Source organism: Gymnodraco acuticeps, unplaced genomic scaffold, assembly GCF_902827175.1.
Source record: "Gymnodraco acuticeps unplaced genomic scaffold, fGymAcu1.1, whole genome shotgun sequence".
NCBI classification, from domain to species: domain Eukaryota; kingdom Metazoa; phylum Chordata; class Actinopteri; order Perciformes; family Bathydraconidae; genus Gymnodraco; species Gymnodraco acuticeps.
Genome location: NW_022990887.1, coordinates 81600 through 103866, shown reverse-complemented (window position 1 = coordinate 103866; position 22267 = coordinate 81600). Strand labels below are relative to the sequence as shown.

At 39.9% G+C, this 22267-nt stretch overlaps 1 protein-coding gene across 1 annotated transcript; it reads right to left on the bottom strand.

The window, feature by feature from the left end:
* Positions 1 to 4720: 4720 nt before the first annotated feature.
* LOC117557616 (neuroepithelial cell-transforming gene 1 protein-like) lies at positions 4721 to 20271 on the bottom strand. Its single transcript, XM_034233517.1, has 3 exons — positions 20046 to 20271; positions 12324 to 12387; positions 4721 to 5142 (listed from the first exon to the last, which is right to left on the bottom strand). Exons 1-3 carry the CDS (start codon positions 20168 to 20170, stop codon positions 5092 to 5094), a joined length of 240 nt encoding a protein of 79 aa, XP_034089408.1. The 5' UTR covers positions 20171 to 20271; the 3' UTR covers positions 4721 to 5091.
* Positions 20272 to 22267: the final 1996 nt, after the last annotated feature.

Sequence of the window (22267 nt, the reverse complement as noted above, 5' to 3'; positions counted from 1 at the left end):
GGCCTTTCTTATCAAATCAAAATACTGGCTCTAACATTATGCATTGTTAATACATGTCTTTATGAATACAATATGATCATGTTGATGTACGTTATACCCTTATTTAGTTATGAATTTAAAACTAATTAAATTAAAGGCAAACTAAATGATTTTATTGTACATAAACACAGTCGAGTGGACGAACTGTGAATGGGATCAAATGAAACATCAATTATGAAAACTTTCCATAAAAATGTGCAAGTGGTTGTAGTTTGCTTTTAAAAAACAAACGTATTAACATATGTATAAAAGCAATTAGCTGCAATTAACTGGTCTGTTATTGGTTCATCCAACAAATCTGTAATACTTTACTACTTCACATTGATCTTAAAATCATAAAAAAAGACAGCAATGGTTGCGTTAGACTTTTCGTTGTCCGTTGACGGACAGGATCGTAACATTTCCGTCATAATCCATTATTACCCGTCATTTTATTTTTCATGTTTTAATGATGAGATGAGACCTATTTAATGCCGTGACATTTTGCGATTGGTAAAGCCGGTTAAACAACGAGGTAATCAACGAGGTCAAAAACAAGACTAGACAATAGCTACTTAATATACACACACTCGCCACCAACTGGACAGGGGTGTGAATGACTAAATAATAGTTACATTCTGCAATAGTACAGTAGATCGCCCTCAGTCTACCTGGCCACTAAGGATGTAATATAATGTGGGCCGCTGGTGGACATTTTAGCGCTGTTCCGAGTTGTGTTCTAATCCGTCAAAATGACGGACTGCTTTCAGATTTTTCCGTCATTGTTAGAAAAAATCCGTCATTGAGGGAAAATATTCGGTTAACGCAACCTCTGCTGCCTAGTTGCCATGGTTTAGTAAAGCATAAGATACTGTATAAACACAGTCTGAATTTAAATACAGGCCTTCTCTATGGTAAATATTTAGTTTTTCATCATCTCTTTGGAGAACATACATTTCCCAGACGCTGCTGATTTGACAGTATTTGTGTTTGTGAGCAGAAAAACATCCAGACTTGGTGAAAAACCTCCAAAACAAAGAAAGGCCTGAACAGAGGTGACGGTCAGTGTGTCCACAAAGTGTGCGTGCTAAGTGTGAAATCTCCCTCCAAGTTAAATATTTACACTAGAGCAATCTCTGTTCGAAAACAGACAAATAAAAAAGAAAATTAGACGACCTGTTCCCGCCACCTTTGGAAATCCCTCTGTCAGCCGCTCACAGATAGAATAACACAACAGGCAGCGACTTGTTCAAATGGTGGGCTGGGTCCAACGTAAACACTCTGACACACACACACACACACACACACACACACACACACACACACACACACACACACACACACACACACACACACACACACACACACACACACACACACACACACACACACACACACACACACACACACACACACACACACACACACACACACACACACACACACACATCACTTCAGGGGACATTACATTGACTTACATGCATTTCCTGGAGACTTATCCTAACCTTAACCATAACCAACACATGCCTAACCCTTAACCCTACCCTAAACCATAAGGGAAGCCAGTCCCCACACGTGACTGTGTAAGTTTTAGGTCCCCACAAGGATGGCAATGCTAGGCCACACACACACACACACACACACACACACACACACACACACACACACACACACACACACACACACACACACACACACACACACACACACACACACACACACACACACACACACACACACACAAACTGGGCCGGGCTACTTTGTTACTCATGTGGGGAGACACTGACAGATTTGTACATCACATAAAAGCATGAAAATGTACACAGACAACACGAACACTACAAACAACTCTCGTCACTTTCGTCCAGACAGACAACGAGTGACTTTTAGATACCAGGGTGCTGACAAGACGTAAGCAATGACATCATGTTAGAAGAAAGATCCATCCGCTGACCTCACACACACTTCTTAATCTGACCGAGGCATTGATCAGAAAGGAGCCCAACCAGCCAAGAAATGATTCACTCATACAGTTTTGGGAACATTAATATAAATATTTAACAGTTGGATGGAAAATGAACACTTCAACTTCAACTACTAAACAACTTTCGTCACTTTCAGACTAACAATGACTGACTTTTAGATACTAGCCTGCTGATAGGATTCGGCATGGAGAAGAACACGTCGTTAACAATTTCCCAGCTTCATGTGACAATGGCTATGGATGGTTGTTCGAAGAAAAATCCATCTGTTAACTTCACAAACTGATCATTCTGAGCCACGAAAGGAGCCCAACCAGCCAAGAAATGTCTTACCCGTAGAGATGGAGGGAAGGGAAACACTTCAAAGAAAGAAAGAAGCATTTGGGTCTGCAAAGCAAGTTTAAACACTCAAAGACTTTAGCGTTGTCTTACGTAATAGGTGTATTGAAACGTATAATGAACACCACTACAAAACAACCTGCGTCACTTTCAGACAAATAATGACAGTTGGAGGGAAAAGTAGCACTTCAACAAAGAGAGAAAGAATAACTTGAGTCTAATAAGCATTTAAACACTCAAAGTTTTGGTATTGCTGCTTAAGTGTATTGAAACTAATGTTTTGCGAGGGGATGGGGGGCTTGCAGGCGTCATTGTCCTCTCAGTCTCATGTAAATGATGTCAAACCATGCTAGTCTGTTGACAGAGCACACATGAGGATAGATCTCAACAATGGCCAGACGATAGGATAGCGTTACCGTCTTATTGCTAAAGTATTGTATAGATGAGAGTAACACCTACGTCACTTCCGGGCAAAAATTACGGCCCCGCCCACTTTTGGGGGAAAACAACGCTGTCATTTGAATGGCGGTCAATACAAATTCTGAAGTTTTTGCCAATCCGATCAAATTTGTTGGAAAACCGTGGATTTTTGGATCTTCAAAGAGCTCGATTACGATGGCCAGTCAGGCAAACAATTACATTCGATCATTGGAAATCGACAATCGGTCTTGATATATGGTTAAATTAAAATCAGTAGGCGAGGCTGTAATTTCTCCAGCTGTTACTCTCATGAGCGAGGCGGAACATAATAGTTTTATCATGCCAAAAAGCTGCTGTGTCGTTTATTGCACCTCAAACATTAAAACAAATCCAGAGTTCAGTGTTTCTGAACTTCCTCTAAGAAGAAAGGACAGTAAAGGAAGAGCTCTGTGGCTTCAGGCTCGATCGCCATTCAAATTACAGCGTTGTTTCCCCCAAAAGTGGGCGGGGCCGTAAAGTGACGTAGATGTTACTCTCATCTATGGACATCGATCGCCTACTGCTATATTTAACCATATATCGAGCCCGATCGTCGATTTCTAATGGCTTAATGCAATTGTTTGCCTGTCTGGCCATTGGAATCGGGCTCTTTGAAGATCCAAAAATCTCCGGTTTTCTTACATTTCTGATCGGATTGGCAAAAACTTCAGAATTTGTATTGACCGACGTTCAACTGACAGCGTTGTTTTCCCCCAAAAGTGGGCGGAGCCGTTATTTTTGCCCGGAAGTGACGCATTTGTTACTCTCATCTATTGCGTTGTTAATGTGTTTTATCATGTTGTATGATTTGTATCTTGCTAAAAACGAATTTCCTTACGGGGACAACAAAGTAGATCGTATCGCATCGTATCATATGAACCTCACAAAAGGATCGTGTAGTATCGTATGTTTCTTTTCTTTAATGTTTGTCCTTATTGATGCTGTAAATGGAGCTGCTGTAATGCAAGAAAAAGTTCATACTTGATCTGACAGCATTCAATTGTCTCGTTTCATATTGGATCCTTGTATTGTGTCGTATTGTATCACCCCCACAACGAAGTATCAAAGCGTGCGAGGACAGTTGAAATTGGTTTAACTTTAGCTGTTCATTGGTCTTGGTACTGATAAACCAATTCATTAATTCCTTATGCTATTCAAAAAGTAACAAATACCTCATTCACACCAACGCAACTCCGGTTCAAGCTCCGTGCTAGAGCTTTTCAGGTTCAGAACCGGTTCTTCGGTTTAGCTCCGGCTCTTTTCACACTGCCCAGAGTCCGACTGGTGCTGCGTCATTGCGTCATCGTTTGCGTCATGACGTAACCGTTTGCGTGCCTGCTTCATAAAGCCAAACCGCGCGGAAACCCCTCACAGCTGACACCGACAACAACAGCAATGGCCGATTGTGCTCCAGCTTCCTCTGTACCTCTTCGGAAGACCAGATTCCCAGTAAGTAGTAGGTCTCTTCAGTGGACCACTGCTGCTTGTTAAGTTTCTCCATCGTTGTGTACAAGCTGGATAAAACGCGGGCTTCTTGTTGTTGTTCAGGAGTTGATCCCGCCCATGCCCCCACCTCGACGTAAGCGTGACGTATGTGGTGCTTTTGCTCTAGCCGGACAATTTTTTGGTGCTTGAAACGAACCGGATTCCGGAGCTAAGAGGCTGCTCCGCTGCGGTGTGAAGAGGAAAACCCGGTGCTTTTCAAGCTCCATCTCCGAACCGGCCCTGAAACACCGTTGGTGTGAATGAGGTAAAAGGGGAGATGGAGAACTCCAGATTTACTGCATGGTCATACTTCATACTTAATGCAGTCATGTGGTTGCAAAGTACTTGTTTAAAAGACTTTGGATTTTGTTTGTGCTTTGAAAATGAGATTGAAATGCTCATGAGATAGACATTACAACGTGTTTTATGACCCCTTGTTAAACCCTGTATAACATCACAGAGAGCAATTAAAAACCGGCAAAAATGTAGTTTACACACACTGTAATAAACTATTAAGAGGCATTAATGGAAGACGCTGCGAAGCTAGATCAAAGCATATCTGCAGAGGGATGATACAGCTGTTGAATGGACGTTGGAGGCATTACGTGATATCAAAGGATCGCTGATATAAACCCTGGCGTCTGAGGAATGCTGAGGAATCTTCAGACAGTCGGTGGTTGAAGAAGTCGGTCTTATTTTAATATAAATGGCTGTGGATATGGGCATGGTCTTGCCGCAATAATTATCAAAGTTTGCGGGATTCCAGCAGCTGACAGTCGTATTAAATCATGTGATGAAAAGCTGCTCATCAGACAGGCGACTCTTCCCTCTGGCATCTCTCCTCCGCCTCAACATGTTGCTTAAATGGAAAAAAGAAAAACAATGAATCTGGCCCTAAACTACCTTCACATTCCCCAAAACAAGCAGTCTGGTTTGATCTGCTTCACCTTGGCATTGAGTTGGAAACCTGACTCACATTCTTACCGAGACAGAAAGCCCCCCCGAAGCCTCGTACCTGATGTAGTCTGAGCGAATTCAACAAGCGCCCGGGGAATTTGCCTTGCCTCTTTCCAAGGTTTGGCCTCGAGGCGAATGCACCCCCACCTGTACCTAGAAAAAAAGACCCCTCTAACCACTTCAAAGGCGAGGACTTGGCTGAACTTTATTCAAAGCGTTGGCAAAACCTTCAAGCCTAAAGTGGCAGGGTCGAGATATGAAAAGACACCTCCAGGATTCTTTCATTTCAAGCCGTTTGGTAGATTTATAAGTGACAGATAAAACGGTTGGGGGGAGTACATTGAAAGCAGAGGTGGGAGAAGTACTCAGATCTTGTATTTAAGTAAAAGTAGAAGTACTCAGATGTTGTGCTTGAGTAAAAGTAGAAGTACTCAGATCTTGTACTTGAGTAAAAGTAGAAGTACTCAGATCTTGTATTTAAGTAAAAGTAGAAGTACTCAGATCTTGTACTTGAGTAAAAGTAGAAGTACTCAGATCTTGTACTTGAGTAAAAGTAGAAGTACTCAGATCTTGTTCTTGAGTAAAAGTAGAAGTACTCAGATCTTATACTTAAGTAAAAGTAGAAGTACTAGATCTTGTACTTGAGTAAAAGTAGAAGTACTCAGATCTTGTTCTTGAGTAAAGTAGAAGTACTCAGATCTTGTACTTGAGTAAAAGTAGAAGTACTCAGATCTTGTACTTGAGTAAAAGTAGAAGTACTCAGATCTTGTTCTTGAGTAAAAGTAGAAGTACTCAGATCTTATACTTAAGTAAAAGTAGAAGTACTAGATCTTGTACTTGAGTAAAAGTAGAAGTACTCAGATCTTGTACTTGAGTAAAAGTAGAAGTACTCAGATCTTGTGCTTGAGTAAAAGTAGAAGTACTCAGATATTGTACTTGAGTAAAAGTAGAAGTACCAGAGTGTAGGAATACTCTGTTACAGTAAAAGTCCTGCATTCAAAATGTTCCTCAAGTGAAAGTAGAAAAGTATTATCATCAAAATATAGTGAAAGTAGCGACAGTAAAAGTAGTCGTTGTGCAGATTGGTCCATTTCAGAATAATATATATGATATGTTTTATAATGATTGATCATGAAAGTGTTCTCAAAGCTGGTGAAGGTGCAGCTAGTTTGAATGACTTTGTATACTGCAGGGTAGCTGGTGGATTTACTCCAGGTGGAACTAAAGTCTGATTTAACACTTGATTATATTTCACATCATTCATCCACATCTGTGAAGTAACTAAAGGTATTAAATACATGGAGTGGAGGAAAAGTACACCATCTACCTCTGAACTGTAGTGGAGGAAAAGTACACCATGTACCTCTGAACTGTAGATGAGTAGAAGTACACCATGTACCTCTGAACTGCAGTGGAGTAGAAGTACACCATGTACCTCTGAACTGTAGAGGAGTAGAAGTACACCATGTACCTCTGAACTGTAGATGAGTAGAAGTACACCATGCACCTCTGAACTGCAGTGGAGTAGAAGTACACCATGTACCTCTGAACTGTAGAGGAGTAGAAGTACACCATGTACCTCTGAACTGTAGATGAGTAGAAGTACACCATGCATCTCTGAACTGCAGTGGAGTAGAAGTACACCATGTACCTCTGAACTGTAGAGGAGTAGAAGTACACCATGTACCTCTGAACTGTAGAGGAGTAGAAGTACACCATGCATCTCTGAACTGCAGTACAAAGCAGCAAACAATTCCCTCAAAATGTTACCTAAGTACCGTACTTGAGTATTTGAGGGTGAGCTAACAAGCTCCACATGGCTATAGTGGATGATCTAAGCGTGCCATGTTAGCGAATCAAAGGCAGCAGGCTGGCACGAGATAAAGAGTGCTTGGCCTCCTCTCCCTCTAACCCTGCTTTTATTTCTCCATGGATCGTGTTTCAGGCAGCTGTAAACCCCGGCATGCCTCCACACTCGTCATGCCGTCTAATCGCCTCGCTCTTCTCATGTTTCTAATCAGCTCGTCTCATTTAAGGCTGACTGTAAACCACAAGCAAGCCAGTCTATTACAGACAGCAGCACTTTGTAGGCCATTATGTTCCTCTGGCAGGGGAATCAGAGCGGCCTGGATTTCCTTTATCCAGCGTTTGTTCTCCGGCTACACGAATAGGCCGTGAAGGAGCTACATACCCTCAAGTGAGGTATTAGATGGAGCTATAGTACGCTGCCAAAGGGGAAAGCTGGCCAGGAATGTAAAACTTTATAGATTTCCCTCCGCTGTTGGCCCTCCAAACCAGAGGATCAAGGCTAGTGATTGAATGTCGAAAAGAGGGCTGTAGATCCAGATTATAAGCAGACAGAGTTTGGACGTACGGTATCGTTTTCTCCACAGGACGATAACTCTTGAATTAGTGCTGCATTTGCAACAACACGGTTATATTTCATAATAACTTGAAATGTCACAGACAGTCTATAAATCTCAAATAGTGTTACAGTCACACAAATCTTGAATTGTTCCTCAGACACATGCCTTCTCAGGCTGTACATAGTGACAGTAGAACGCATGGCTTGGCAGTATTGGTCTCCAAGTTGCATCCAATTCTTTGCCTATAGTTTTTTTCTTTTTGCCGCTGCTTTTAATTGAAACTGAGCGGTTGTGTTTCGTTTTTGGTTAATGAACATTTGGGGCTAGTAACCCCAGGGAATCAGAGTCTGGGGACTTGGCTGGTTTTCTCTGTGTATGCTGCTCGGGACGTATGTGCCATACAAGCGTACACAGCTCATGTTCGGAGAAACCTTAAAGAAAGGCATCAGTCAAATGGAACTTCTGTGTGAACTATTCACATCTTAAACTGCACTGTAACTTTTTATTCATGTATTTTTTCTTTTAAATGTTTCTTTTATTATTTTTTCTTTTTAATGACTGTTTTTAAATGCCTTTGTCTGAATGTCTTTCATTTTTGTAAAGCACCTTGAATTAACTTGTGTTGAAAGGTGCTATATAAATAAACTTGCCTTGCCTATAGTTGCTATTGCTGGGCCGAAATATGGTGAGCAAAATAAGCTACATTTTTAACATCTGTTGCATTAGTTACACATGTAAATATTGCTGTTACATAAGTCTTCAAGAAGAACCAGACAATGTATATTGGTGCTCACATGCATCTGAAACAATGGCTGACTAACTTGTAAAGATTACAAACATATATACAAATTCAATTCACAATAAAATAAATGAACCTGAACATATAAAATAAGGACTTTTTTGAAGTCTCGGGAGGTGAAGTTTCCAGGCATCTTCATCAGGATGTCAAATTATGATATAGTCTGTTTTTGATAAAACTTGTATGGTATGTTACCACCCTCGCTTACAGTAATGTTGATTTAGAAAATATGTTTAAAGGGACTTTAAGTGTACACTACATCGTGTTAAGTATATTTTCTTATTTACATTTTCAGCTTGCCTATCAATCACTGAGTTTTCCCGCTGCGAAACCCCCACTTTCACCCTTTTGGATAACTTTTCAACCGAATGACTTAAAGAAACGGTAACAACAAAAGAGTTGCCAGATGAAGCCCAGGGATTGACAATATAAGGAACTTTTGTATTGCGCAAAATGCTTGATATGCTCACGGACGGTAAAGTAAATAAGACATTTGTCCTCCAGTCGGGATGCTTTACTGGTTTACGGTGGCTCCGAGCCAACAACGGTTCCCCCGCCATCGCTGTGACAAAGAACAGTGCTACCAATTCCAAGATGAAAACTCAGAGGGGAGATTTAAAACCAAAACACAACAGAGTGTCGGGAATCGTTGCTCAAGTGCAGTCCCAGTTTGCATTACGGGACAGAAGTGAGCCAGCTCGGAGAAATGTGCAGATGTTGAATGTGTTTACAGAATGCAAACATCTGTATATTCTGTATGAAGTCAGTAAAGGTAGGTCAATCTCCTGCTTCTTGGCACCCTTTGCTACGGACCTCCCTGCACATGTTTCAGTAATGACACTCACCACTCGGCTTTAGGTTATTTATATTACTTATAAACAGAGGTGGGAGGTAGTGGAGTACAAATACTTCGTTACTGTACTTAAGTACATGTTTCTGGCATCAGTACTTTACCCCACATGTTTGGCTTTTTACTTTGACTTCTTACATGTTGAACACAAATACCTGTACTTTCTACTTCTTACATATTAAACCCAAATACCTGTACTTTCTACTTCTTACATGTTGAACACAAATACCTGTACTTTCTACTTCTTACATGTTGAACCCAAATACCTGTACTTTCTACTTCTTACATGTTGAACTCAAATACCTGTACTTTCTACTTCTTACATGTTGAACTCAAATACCTGTACTTTCTACTTCTTACATGTTGAACTCAAATACCTGTACTTTCTACTTCTTACATGTTGAACACAAGTACCTGTACTTTCTACTTCTTACATGTTGAACACAAACACCTGTACTTTCTACTTCTTACATGTTGAACACAAATACCTGTACTTTCTACTTCTTACATGTTGAACACAAATACCTGTACTTTCTACTTCTTACATGTTGAACTCAAATACCAGTACTTTCTACTTCTTACATGTTGAACTCAAATACCTGTACTTTCTACTTCTCTCATGTTGAACACAAATACCTGTACTTTCTACTTCTTACATGTTGAACTCAAATACCTGTACTTTCTACTTCTTACATGTTGAACTCAAATACCTGTACTTTCTACTTCTCTCATGTTGAACACAAATACCTGTACTTTCTACTTCTTACATGTTGAACTTAAATACCTGTACTTTCTACTTCTTACATGTTGAACTCAAATACCTGTACTTTCTACTTCTCTCATGTTGAACACAAATACCTGTACTTTCTACTTCTTACATGTTGAACTCAAATACCTGTACTTTCTACTTCTTACATGTTGAACCCAAATACCTGTACTTTCTACTTCTCTCATTTTCCAAACAGCTGGTTCCTTTAGTTTGAATGTGTGTTTGATGCGTGATCATTATTATTTAGAGTCATTGCGTGCCTATTGATTTGAACACGATCCGTGTATCCATCATTTCCTGGTCTTGGCTGGCGTCACACTGTCCCGACATTGACACCGGATGGACACACAAATATGGAATTGTGAATTTCGCACGAAGATGGCCCCGAACTTGGTCAACAGCCAAGCAACAGCCGAAGCAAGTACGATGCCTACAGAAGGCCACACGATGGCACCCGAACCACACACTCCGTCATGTTGTTTCCATAGCAACAACAACTTCCTGTCAACAGCATAAACTCGCCTTCAAAAATAAAAGCATCTAAATAAAACAGGAAGTTAAACTAAATTATATTTAAGACATACAGCTACAACGAAAGTAACAAAAACAATGTAATATCCTTTTCAGTTTCACAGAACACAAATTGGGTTATTTACATAATATGTTTACATGATTTTGTTGTGCAATAAATGCAATCTCGATGTCATCGTACAATAATACGAGGGCTACACGACGGCATTGCGAGGGCTTCACGTAGTCATGTTGCCTTCCTAAGACAATCGGGCAGATTCTTGTTTCCTTCGTATTGTCTTCGTGAGGCGAAAAATGCCCGATGGCACCGATGATCACACGAAGTAAAGACGAAGATGACACGATTTGACAAGATGCCCTCACGCTGGCCTTACGAAGGGCAAAATGGACGCACAAATTCAACACAAAAATTAACCTTGGCAAGGTCTTTCGTCAATTTTTAGGCATAAGATTTTGCCACCGCTCACGAAGTTGCCGCCGGAGCCTGAGAATCTCCACCAGCGGTCATACGATGGCTTAAGATGCCCTCACGAATGGCCCGATGTTGCTACGATCAGAGCCGAATTTGAACATTTCCTTTATCGTGTGTCCATCGGGTGTCAATTTCGGGACAGTGTCGCGTCACACTGTCCCGAAATTGACACCCGATGGCTTAAAGAAGAGGGTCCAATGAAAACGTTGTCATGTTGCCGTTGTTCAGCATCGAAACATTCATTAGCTAACAATGAGGTCAGTTACTCTTTAAAACAGATGGTAGTTATGGGTACTTTTTACTTAAGTACATTTCAAACCATACTTCTTTACTTTTACTTGAGTAAAGAAGTTTAGTCAGTGCTTCTACTTTTACCAGAGTATTTTTAAATACGAGTATCTGTACTTCTACTTGAGTAAAGGATGTGTGTACTTTTGCCATTATAAACTTGCCAAACTGTATTTTCCTGTTATGCAGGCGGCCTAATATGACCTGCAAACTGGAGAATATGAGGCCTATATTAGGGACGGCTGATAAAACGATCTTAAAATAGTTGCATGATATGATCTGATAAAGTTAGGAGATTTATTTCCCATGACTATAATCTAATCCTACAACCGAACAACCAATAATTCTAGCCTACTATGTTGCTTAATCGTCGTTACAGATCTTAAACAGCGGATACATTACTGTGTGACATTGCAAACAAGAAGTGTAGTAAATACTGTTCAACCCTCAACGATGCATGATGAACAATCTGGTTTCTTTGGGGTTATTTCGCACGGAGAATACTCGCCATTCATTTGAATAAATACACATGAACTCTGTTATAATGGTTGCTTTGATTACAGCTTCAAGGATTATATTGAGGCATTGGAGAATAGACATATGTAGGAATGGGTTAATGAGGAATGGGTTAATGCTATGAGGCTATGCTCACTAGGATGAAAGGCTTTGAAAATGCTGAGGATACACCTTGGGAGCGTTTCTGGACACACATAAATAGATGGAGACTATTTAATTTGAATGTTTATCAAGAATTGGACACTTTTTCTTTTCCATTGCTGATGTACCTAATTTTCTATTTTGTTATTATTATTATTTTATCCATGCCATGTCTTTTAATGTCAATGCCAGGACCAATGGGGGAGAGGGATTTGTTTATGCAATGTACGCCAATGTTTCTTTGTTCTGAATGGAAAATTCAATAAAAATGTGATCTATAAAAAATAAATACACTCTGAAGTTCAAAAAGAAATTGAGATAACATTTTGTCCGTAGCCCTGCTGTACTCACCAGACTGAAGTCCCATTGTGGTCTAGGCGTGAGGAAGGAGAAGGAGCTTCCTCTACGAAGTGACCTGAATGACAACAATAGGGAAGGGTCAAGATTACAAAAGAACTGCAATGCATCCTCCACTTTAAAAACCAACATCTACAGGGCCTGTTCAGCGTGCTGTAACAACCAATTCCAACTTAATCCCTAAAAACCCAACAACACTGTGAATAATCATGACTCAGAGACAACCGTAAGATTGATTTAAACCCCCAGTGGAGACCACTCTGACCCAAGCTAAGAGTGAGTAAAGCCGGTGACTTAGTGAGCATCCGTAGGGTGATAAGAGGGGAACTGTGACTCGTGGTTTCCTTAGAAAACATTCATAACCTACCACAGACTCAGCATGGTGTAGCTGAAGCGCTGATCTCAGACCAGATAATTATCCTCTCTGTCAGGAAACATGACCTCAAATCACGGCCTCAAAAAAAAGCCCCTTCCAAGTTGTTCTTTGAGCTATGACCCCTGTGAGATTTGAAGGAGGAGTCCTCTACCAAATGTCTCTAGTTGTTGGGACTTTCTGGAAGGGGACAGCTTTGCCTTTTTTGGGATTCCACAGTGGGATTTTCCCAAATTAAAACACCCCCCCTAGAGCAGCCCACATACTGTGAATGCCTCTCATGCCAAACAGTTTTTTCTTCAACCTTTGTGATTATTAAAGTGTTACAACAGAGCTTTTCCGGATAAGGCCCCACTGGAGGACAATTACACAACACATCCAGCTCAGTGATTGGAAGCAGAACAACATCAAAGCTTAAGATCTGTCGTGTGGCAACAATCATTTGGAATTCTGTTGACGCATGACCATGTTTGGGAAGCTACTGGGAAGGTTATGAAACTCAGAAAGCCTCGACACAGATTCTGCAGAAAGATGTTAACCCTTGTGTTGTGTTCAAAAGCTGTTACCGTTCATGGTGTTCGCGGGTCAGTTTTGACCCATGATTTATTTCAGTCCAAAACACTCAAAAAATTACTATCATCCAATATTGTTTTAACTACATCATAACTAACTTATAATGCATTCATAACCGCACAATCCTGTTGTTATTTAATGTTATGGCCCCAAAACACATTACACCACATATTGCACATGTGTGTGTTCAGGTTCAAGTGTTAGTGCACATATTCTTTGTGAAAGGTGGAGTTCCCATGGGGGGAGGGGGGCAGAGGGAGGGGAGACCAGGTGCATGTTGCGAAAAAGTATTGTTACAGTGGATGAAGGGGGGGGAGGGGTGTCTAAAGTCAAAGATGAATCTTGATTGGGCCAAATTTGACCCCGAGTCACCCACAACAATTCTGCCGGGTCTCCCCAGACACGAACACCAAATGATACACTTTTTTTTTAGAGACCTTCAGACTTGGCTACAATTGTTGTTGTGGAGGATATCATGAAGCCTTGTTCCGATAAAAAACACTAGAGCGTAGTTATTATATCATTTTAACTTGAAACGGGTCACGGGAGACCCGAACACAACATAAGGGTTAAAAGATTTTATCATGATGGCTCTTCATTGATGAAGCATTGATCCTTCTAAAAACTGACAGCATACTTCATTCCTAATCATGCATACACACTTGAATCCTATGAAAATGCACCAAAAAGACAAAATATTAAAGACATTGTGGAGTTTGTTAGACTGAACTCAACAATAGTGCATCACACTCAGCCGACATGACATCCTGATGAATCAAAACCTCCCGTGTTGCTCGGTATTCATAACCAAATCCTTCACATTATTATAAATGCTGTCAGAACAGTTGATAATATTGAAGATATACGACGTCGTGGGGGTCTTAGCAGGCGCGACCTAAAAAGGCTCCAGCATGCGGAGAATGCAGAGCTGCTCAGAAACACTTGTTCTGTGTGTGTGTGTGTGTGTGTGTGTGTGTGTGTGTGTGTTCAACAAGTGCTGCTCGTAAGGCTGATAGGCAGTTATAGTGCAGCGCTACTACTGTCGCTCCAGTTGGCCTCGGTCCAGTGACACAGACAACTGTCCCTCTATAGTCAGCACTACAGGCAGCTGCACTCGTCTTAGTCTACTAATCACTACAGATCTAATTATCATTTGTAATATTCCTATTATAACGCTTATAACAATTAGTGCAGATCAATGTGTCTGGGAAGATTTGAATGAACCGGAGAAATCAGAGAAATTTTGGTCAAATAATGTCTGTGTTTAGAAATGAACTTGAATTGGTAGGAATGCTATACTAAGAAAGACTCTATTTAGGCATTAATGTAGAATCAAGCTGTTAAAATACAACAAGTCCCATCTATAGATTTGTGCAGTTAAATACAGACAGACTTCTGCAATAAGTTCCTCTACTGCATCTGGTTCTATGATAATGTAAAAATACAAATCAAGATGGTAGTTATAGCTGGAGGTCATCAGTCTGTGCAAGAAATACCAAGCCTGTGGATAACTCTTAATACAAATATTACAAATATCCCTTAAAGGTGGGGTAGGTAAGTTTGAGAAGCCGGCTCGAGATACACCTTTTGTTATATTCCATGGATTGCTCTTAACATCCCGATAGCAATGAATATCTTAAGTGTCATCTGTGGAAGCGGTAATCTGTGCACAAATTTACCTCGTGCACTCATTGGTCATGTGCGCGTTCGTGTGTGTTAGAGGAGGGGCTCTGTACGGAAGTGGCAGATTTGTTCCGGCTGTGTATTTTCAAATTCTAGCGCACTCGAGCTGGTTTCTCCAAAATGACCTACCCCACCTTTAAAGGGCTTAATATAATATTTTAAGATAATGAACTTGCATTATACACCTTGCAGTTGCTATAGAGCAGTGTGCGACAGAAACGGGAAGCTGGATTAACTTTGAACATCCAAAATGGCTATATTCGACAAACAGTGATCTCTGGTAAGCTTAGTGAGAAACCCCAGTAATAAAGAACCACAAATCAAAAGTGTTAAAACCACTGTAGCCTATTAAACTAAACGACATCAGGCATGTTTGACTAAAGAGCCAATAAAAGAGAACAAAGGCGCAAACAGGTCCTGCGGAGCTAAGTGGCGCTGAACGCACTAATGAACTCAGTCAGGTTGAGAGTTCCTGTCGGGACCACCCATGCTGGAAACGCATGCTACTGTAGGGTGTTTTAAATAAGCAGCATGTGTCGTGGAATAGCAGAAAGAGATTTGGGAAATGACTCCCTGGGTGTCCTGCAGACAGGTCAGGGGTCAAAGGTCACTACAGGTGGTGTTCAGAGTTAACTGTCATGGTGCTAAGTTCACTTGACACTCCTGTACTTATATATATATAATAACTTGCTTTATATTTTGTTATTGTTAATTTGTAAATTCAACATGTATATTTTCTACTTTCTTGTTTAATTCTAGTCTTTTTAATTTTGCCATTCTTTTATGCATTCCTATCTTATCTCTTACAGAGCAGTATGTCCTGTCTAAGTGTCTTCAATTTGGACATTTGAAAAGTTAATAAAAGCCATATTCTGCTTATTTTGAGGTTCATATTTGTATTTTGTGCCTCCATTTTATGTTTCCATGCTTTAATGTTCAAAAAGTTCTTTATTTTATGGTTAAAATATGGTTATGCTGACCGGCTCTGATGTGATTGGTCAACCACTTAGAGATGTCCCGCCCCTTAGCCTATGACGTACAATGTGAGCCAATAGAAGCGCAAGTGTGTCAATATGTTCAGGAGTCCAATGCAGGCGTTTCAGGCGGTAGAAACTTGGAGAATTTCACCCTTTGCAGACCATTTACATGCACACAAACCTACAGTACAGGAAAGGGAAAACCCCCAAAAGAATAATAGGGCCTCTTTAAACTTGCAGGAGGCGATGGATGGGGTTGGGAAATAAACTCAGTTTCAAGGTTGGCCCCTTCTTTGCTAATAGCTCTTGCGTAATAACTTCTATTGAAATCATCCTACGTACGGAAATCAGCTGACACAGCGTATAATCAAGAACACCTTGCACATACTGTACTATTGTTTTTATTACACTACCTCACAAGCTACTGTTGCACAAGTGTTTATAGTAGACTATGTGTAAATGGTAAATGGACTGTACTTATATAGCGCTTTATCCAGTCTTTAAGACCCCTCAAAGCACTTTACATACTACATGTCATTCACCCATTCATACAGAGCAGTGTACCTTACTCTAGGACCTAACATTCACACACATTTACACACCGTGGGGGGATACATCGACATGTTGGCTACACAGGATGGGATCGAACCCATAACCTTCTGGTTGAAAGACGACCACACTCCCTCGCAGCCACTGTATATACGCTATGTGTATATGTTTCTGTCCTTTAAGTAGATCAGTATATTGGACAGTATTCAAATGTATTCTGTATATTTGATAGTGTGTAGATACCCATCTGAATATGTATTTTCTACTGTGATAATGTATATATTTGCTTTGAATGTTTATTTTATTCATGTTTTATTCTATTTCTAAGACATTTATGTACTTCTTGCACAATGATTGTCAAGACAAAAATGTACGGTATAAATTAAGTTATCTATCTATCTATCTATCTATCTATCTATCTATCTATCTATCTATCTATCTATCTATCACAGGAGGAGTTAGGATGTCTCAATAACTGGGTGTTGTGTAGCTATTCAAGTGTTATTGTAATATAGTGACAGTAACTTTAAGGTTTGGCTGATGGGAAAGCTGAGGCTTCTGCAGAGCAGTCATTGTGCCTCATGGCTGCAAAAATGACAAGCATCAACACACACACACACACACACACACACACACACACACACACACACACACACACACACACACACACACACACACACACACACACACACACACACACACACACACACACACACACACACACACACACACACACACACTTCTCAGCCCTTCCTGGGAATCTCACAGGAGATGAGAGCCTGCAGCGATTCATCTAAACCGGTCTTCCGCCCAGTGACTCCTCACTGCTTTATCTCAACAATTTATAGAGCGAGCAGACGAGGGTTTATGTAACAAGAGTGTTGGGAAGTCACCAAGCGTTGATGAGCTGAGAGCCGAGGCAATGAAATATGATCTAGAAAAATCTGAAATGAAATTATCACACGTCAAAACATCAAAACCGTCAAAGACATGATTTTACCCCAGTAGATATTTATCTATCTACTGGGGTAAAATACTCCGATTGCTATTTGGTATCCCCCATCTTCACATCTGTCCCTGCTCCTGTGAAACTATGCAGCTATGAAACTCATGTAAGGAAGACATCTGAGAAATCTATCAGTTCATAAAAACATTTGTCCTCATAACGTGACTCACCGTCGGATGAAGACTATCCTGTTACCCATGATATGATCTACTCTGAAAGCTGATAGTCTGTCTAACGCGTTAATGAATTGTCTCTGAATATTCATCACTGTACCAACCCAGGGGACAACGGCCTTTTGACACTTTACCTGGTTCAGTATGTTGAGGGAAGTGTTGCTAATAAGCTAGGGGGTTAGCATGCTAGTAGCCATTTTGCTAGAACATTCTACAACTGACAGTTTGACCCCACATGTCCTTTTGTACTGGTATTAAGAAGGCACGCACAAACACTCAGTTAATATCATGATTTGTATGACGGTAAGACCTCACTTACATGTTTTATTAAGTGTTCTATGAAGTGAAAAACATATTTGATTTTTTAATGAGGCCAAAACCCACCCTAAAAATCAGTGTCCCAGCATTCAATGTACTTTTCTGACGATTTACAAGCACAATGAACTTATAATGTGGAGTTCACAAGTTTTGAACCATTCTGTAGAATTCTGCATTGCTGCCTTTAACAAGCTAATAATAAAGAAAATCTCCCTGCCAGTGTAGAACGAAATGCAAATGTCACTGGTAATATTTTCTCTGCAGTCAAAGCCGATGTTTTTTTCCGTAAACATTGTTCCAGAGGTCAACTATTGGGTGATGTTTTTCCATGTTTGTCTGCAGAGTCGGTTAGCACTGGGCAGGGCTGGCACACAACATGGAAAGCCTTTGAAAGGAGTCCAATGTAAACTATGGCAGGGGTTTATTATACCAAAGCATACTGATTACTGTTATTGAAGTTGGCCGCCAGTCTGAGAACTCACAAGATAATCTAATTTGACTGATTCAAATGAGCACCTTTCAAGTACTGGTCACATTTGTGGGCAATAGATTGAAGAAATGAAAGAGACAAGTGTTTGGGTTGCCTGGATGCAGAATCTCAAAAACTACATAGAGAGATAGGGTTAAAAAAAACACTGCAGAGCAACAATTGTTACTGTTCAAATAAGGAAAGTTCACCCATAGCGAACTGTCATTATTTTAAATTAATTCTTAGGGATTTTACATGGGAATATGTGGTAGAGATTGGGGTCAAATCTATGGTTTTGTGCCTAAATGCAACCTACAATTGAGCTTCATATGATAAAAACTGGAGTCAGACTAAGTGGATAACTTCCAAAGTTACAGTTATTCGTACGATTTATGGTAACACTTTATTTTGATAGTCCATCTGTTGACACTATTACATTACATTACATGTCATTTGTTAGACGCTTTTATCCAAAGCGACTTACATACTCAAGTGTCTTGCCCAGGGACACAACGGCATGCTGACTGCAGTGGGACTCGAACTTGCTATCCCCTGATTCGAAGTCCAGCACACTACCCGCTGAGCCACAGCCTCCCCCTATAAGTCATCAGTTGACATTCAACAACACTGTTTCAACAGACAAGTAACAGGCATTCAACTAACTGCCATAAGGTACATCTCAAGTGTTGATCTATAGATTTTAATTCTAAATTGACAATCAACAACTCAAAATCTACAATCTACAGATAGTAAGGTTGAAGAGTGGTTAATAACCTGTTGCAAAAAACATGTTACTTGTCTGTTTGAAAAGTGCTGTTGAATGTCAACTGATGCACTGTTGACATGCTACTGAATGTCAATGTATAGAGTGTCAACTGATAGACTATCAAAATAAAGTGTTACCCAATTTATTTTTCCTTTAAATTTGAGGGTTTTTTCCCCACAGTGACATAGAGTATAGTAACCGTTGTTGTGCAAGTATGGATTTTTATAGACAAGCTTTTTTCTGTGGTTTACTTATCTAATCCTGTTTGAACATATATTTAAGTTAACACAACAATATATGGTTACCAGCTGATATAGACAGAAACAACACAGAAATACATCAATTTCAAAAGTGAATTATAAGCACACGACTGAAAATAAACCAATACAGATAATACAATTATTTTTTGTGGAGATAATTAACTATAAATAATGTGTTACAAGCAACAGGAAATTAAATACAATAGAAAAAGACACAACCTACAACCAGCTCTTCATTTAGTGGCGCACTGCTGACACCTAGTGGCGTTTTGACGCAACTACAACATCTGCAAACTGTTTTAAACTACATAAAACTCATCGTATGGATGGATGTGGATTATTTGGTAGGTTGATAAACAAAAGGTATACTCACTTGCTTATTTATGACATTAAAACCCTTAGTTTAAAGACGATACACAGCTAAGTAACTTGAATTTACTGCCACAATGTGTCAGACTTTAGCATGCTAGCCACCTTTAGCTCAACTGTAACCGGACTAATAGACTGTTTTTGGCAATGGCGGTTTGTTTTTCGGTGTATCACTGGAGATTTGTTAAATAAGCACTTACCGTCTCAGACTGCTGCTGTTTTTCTCGAAGGGAGACTCTTCTTCATCAACAGAAAACTTCCTCCTCCAGTTTCTGGAGCTTTGTTGTCTTTTTAGTTTCTCTGGAGCTTCACCGGTTTCTCCCATTTGACATGTTAAAGTTGTTACCTGCTACTGAATGGGTTTAACAGAATAACAACAACACATCTATTCTACTTATCTACTACAACAGCGGAGACAAGTGACTTTTTTTGAATATGGCGGAAGTCCAGAAATCGACCAATGAGAAGAGAGCGGAGAAAGTCGTTGCTAGGATATAAGGTTAAGTGGGCGGGACCAGAGCGGTGATTGACAACACAATGAAAATAATACAATCAACAGTTTGGAGTGATTTAAATACATTTAAGGAATTACATAATAACACGGTTTAACATGAACTTCATTCAGCATGTATTGAATCAGCGAGTCAGAGGCTATTCCTAATCCTCAGTGGCAATGGGTTGAATTAATTAACTAATTTTGATCCTGTTCATATTCACAGAAAAGCAAAGAAACACACTGCTAATTATTAATTAGACCATAAGTCAATTTAACTAAATCCTGTCTTGCTTGCATGATTTTATTATTATTATCAAAAAACACGCACACATCCATTAACAGGTATATTTTAGCCATAGAAGATAAGATAAGAGGGAACTTTATTTATCTCCTTGGTGAATTTCAGGCGTTTATAGCAGCAACAGGGTCAGAGTTAAAAACAGGATTCACACACGGTAAAAATAAAGACAAAATACAATAAAACATTAAAATAATAATACAATGTTGTGCGCGGATGCGCAAGGCTGACGTAATTTCAATTATTCTGCGTTTCGTCTAGTTTTAAGTGGAAGAACGAAATAAATGATTTACTCCGTAACATTTTTCGTATTGGAATAAACTTCAGTGTTTTTATGTTTTATTCCTAGAGAATACATGCTGAAAGGATAAGATGTGTTTTGTCAGTAGGCCTAGTACTATTTTATAAAACATGCTCTGTTGTTTAAAGGTCCCATGTCATGCTTTTCCAGTTATTACCCATCCCCTTGTGTGTTATGAAGGTTTTTATCCATGTAAACGGTCTGCAGAGTCAAAAACCCTCAAAGAAAATACACTAACACAGAAAATACCTGTCTATGCTGCCCCAGAACGTCACCTCTTTTTTTTGCAAGCTCATCAATGTTTGGGGTCAGGCTCTGAGCTGAGGAGATCCTCAGGATGGAGTGAAGGTGTGCGTGCAATATACCGGCGGGCCAGATCTAATAGTAATTAAAAATGATCCTGCGGGCCGAAATTAAATCCACCAAGGGCCTGATTTTCCCCCCGGGCCTTGAGTTTGACACATCTGTCCTAGATCGGTGGTTCTGAAATGTGGGTATGTGGACCCCTAGGGGTACGTTGGAGTACTGCAGGGGGTACGTGAGATTTATTTTATGTTAATGAAAAAAACAACATAAGTAATGCATTTAAACAAACTACTAATAGTAGATTAACTACTTTATTCAAAGGTTTACAGCAATTCTGGATAATATAATGGGAAAAATAAACGGGGTGTTCTCTTTTCCTCTCCCTCTCCTGACAGCCCGTCAGTCTCGTGCAGCTCGCTGAACCTGTAACTAATAAGTGACCCGACAGTAAATAATACACCTATGTATATATAGTTTAGCTAGTTCCAGAGTAGATAAACTAACAAGTGTGTTCAACCCAGTCTCGTAAAAAAACGTGTAATAACTACGTTGGTCCACAACATAGGACGTAGTATTTCTACAAAAACGCCTCTGAAATTGTAAAATCCCTACGTTTTTTTTCACCATTCATTCCAATGGCTGGCGTCTTTGTCACGTGATCTTCACATTTCTCCCTGCAGAAAAAAAAACATGGCCGAACTTCGTTTTATTCTCGGTGTAAAATGCCTATTTTAAAGTTAGTTTGGCCATTAAAATGCGTTTTGATGTCATTTGATGCAAGAAATATGAGTTGTTATTTCAGATTATGTGTGCAGTGGATGTACATGATCTTTAGTTTGCCAGTTATTACGAAGATTACTTCAGGAAATTGTGTCGATACAACGTTTTCATTGTTACCAAGGTGGTTGCTAGTGACGCTGCTATCGATATTATTTCTGTTATGTTGTGTAACAGTTTAATGGTGTAATCTTTATTGCTACCCCCTTCCCCGTCAATGTATAGTGTTGGTCCACAGCGCAAA

What these genes read in the sequence shown, in the direction of transcription:
- LOC117557616 (XM_034233517.1), bottom strand. Translation starts at nt 20,170, where the DNA reads ATGGGAGAAACCGGTGAAGCTCCAGAGAAACTAAAAAGACAACAAAGC. An exon ending in AACAGCAGCAGTCTGAGACG is followed by an intron (nt 12,388 to 20,045) that starts GTAAGTGCTTAT and finishes GTTGTCATTCAG; the next exon opens with GTCACTTCGTAGAGGAAGCT. An exon ending in CACAATGGGACTTCAGTCTG is followed by an intron (nt 5,143 to 12,323) that starts GTGAGTACAGCA and finishes TTTCCATTTAAG; the next exon opens with CAACATGTTGAGGCGGAGGA.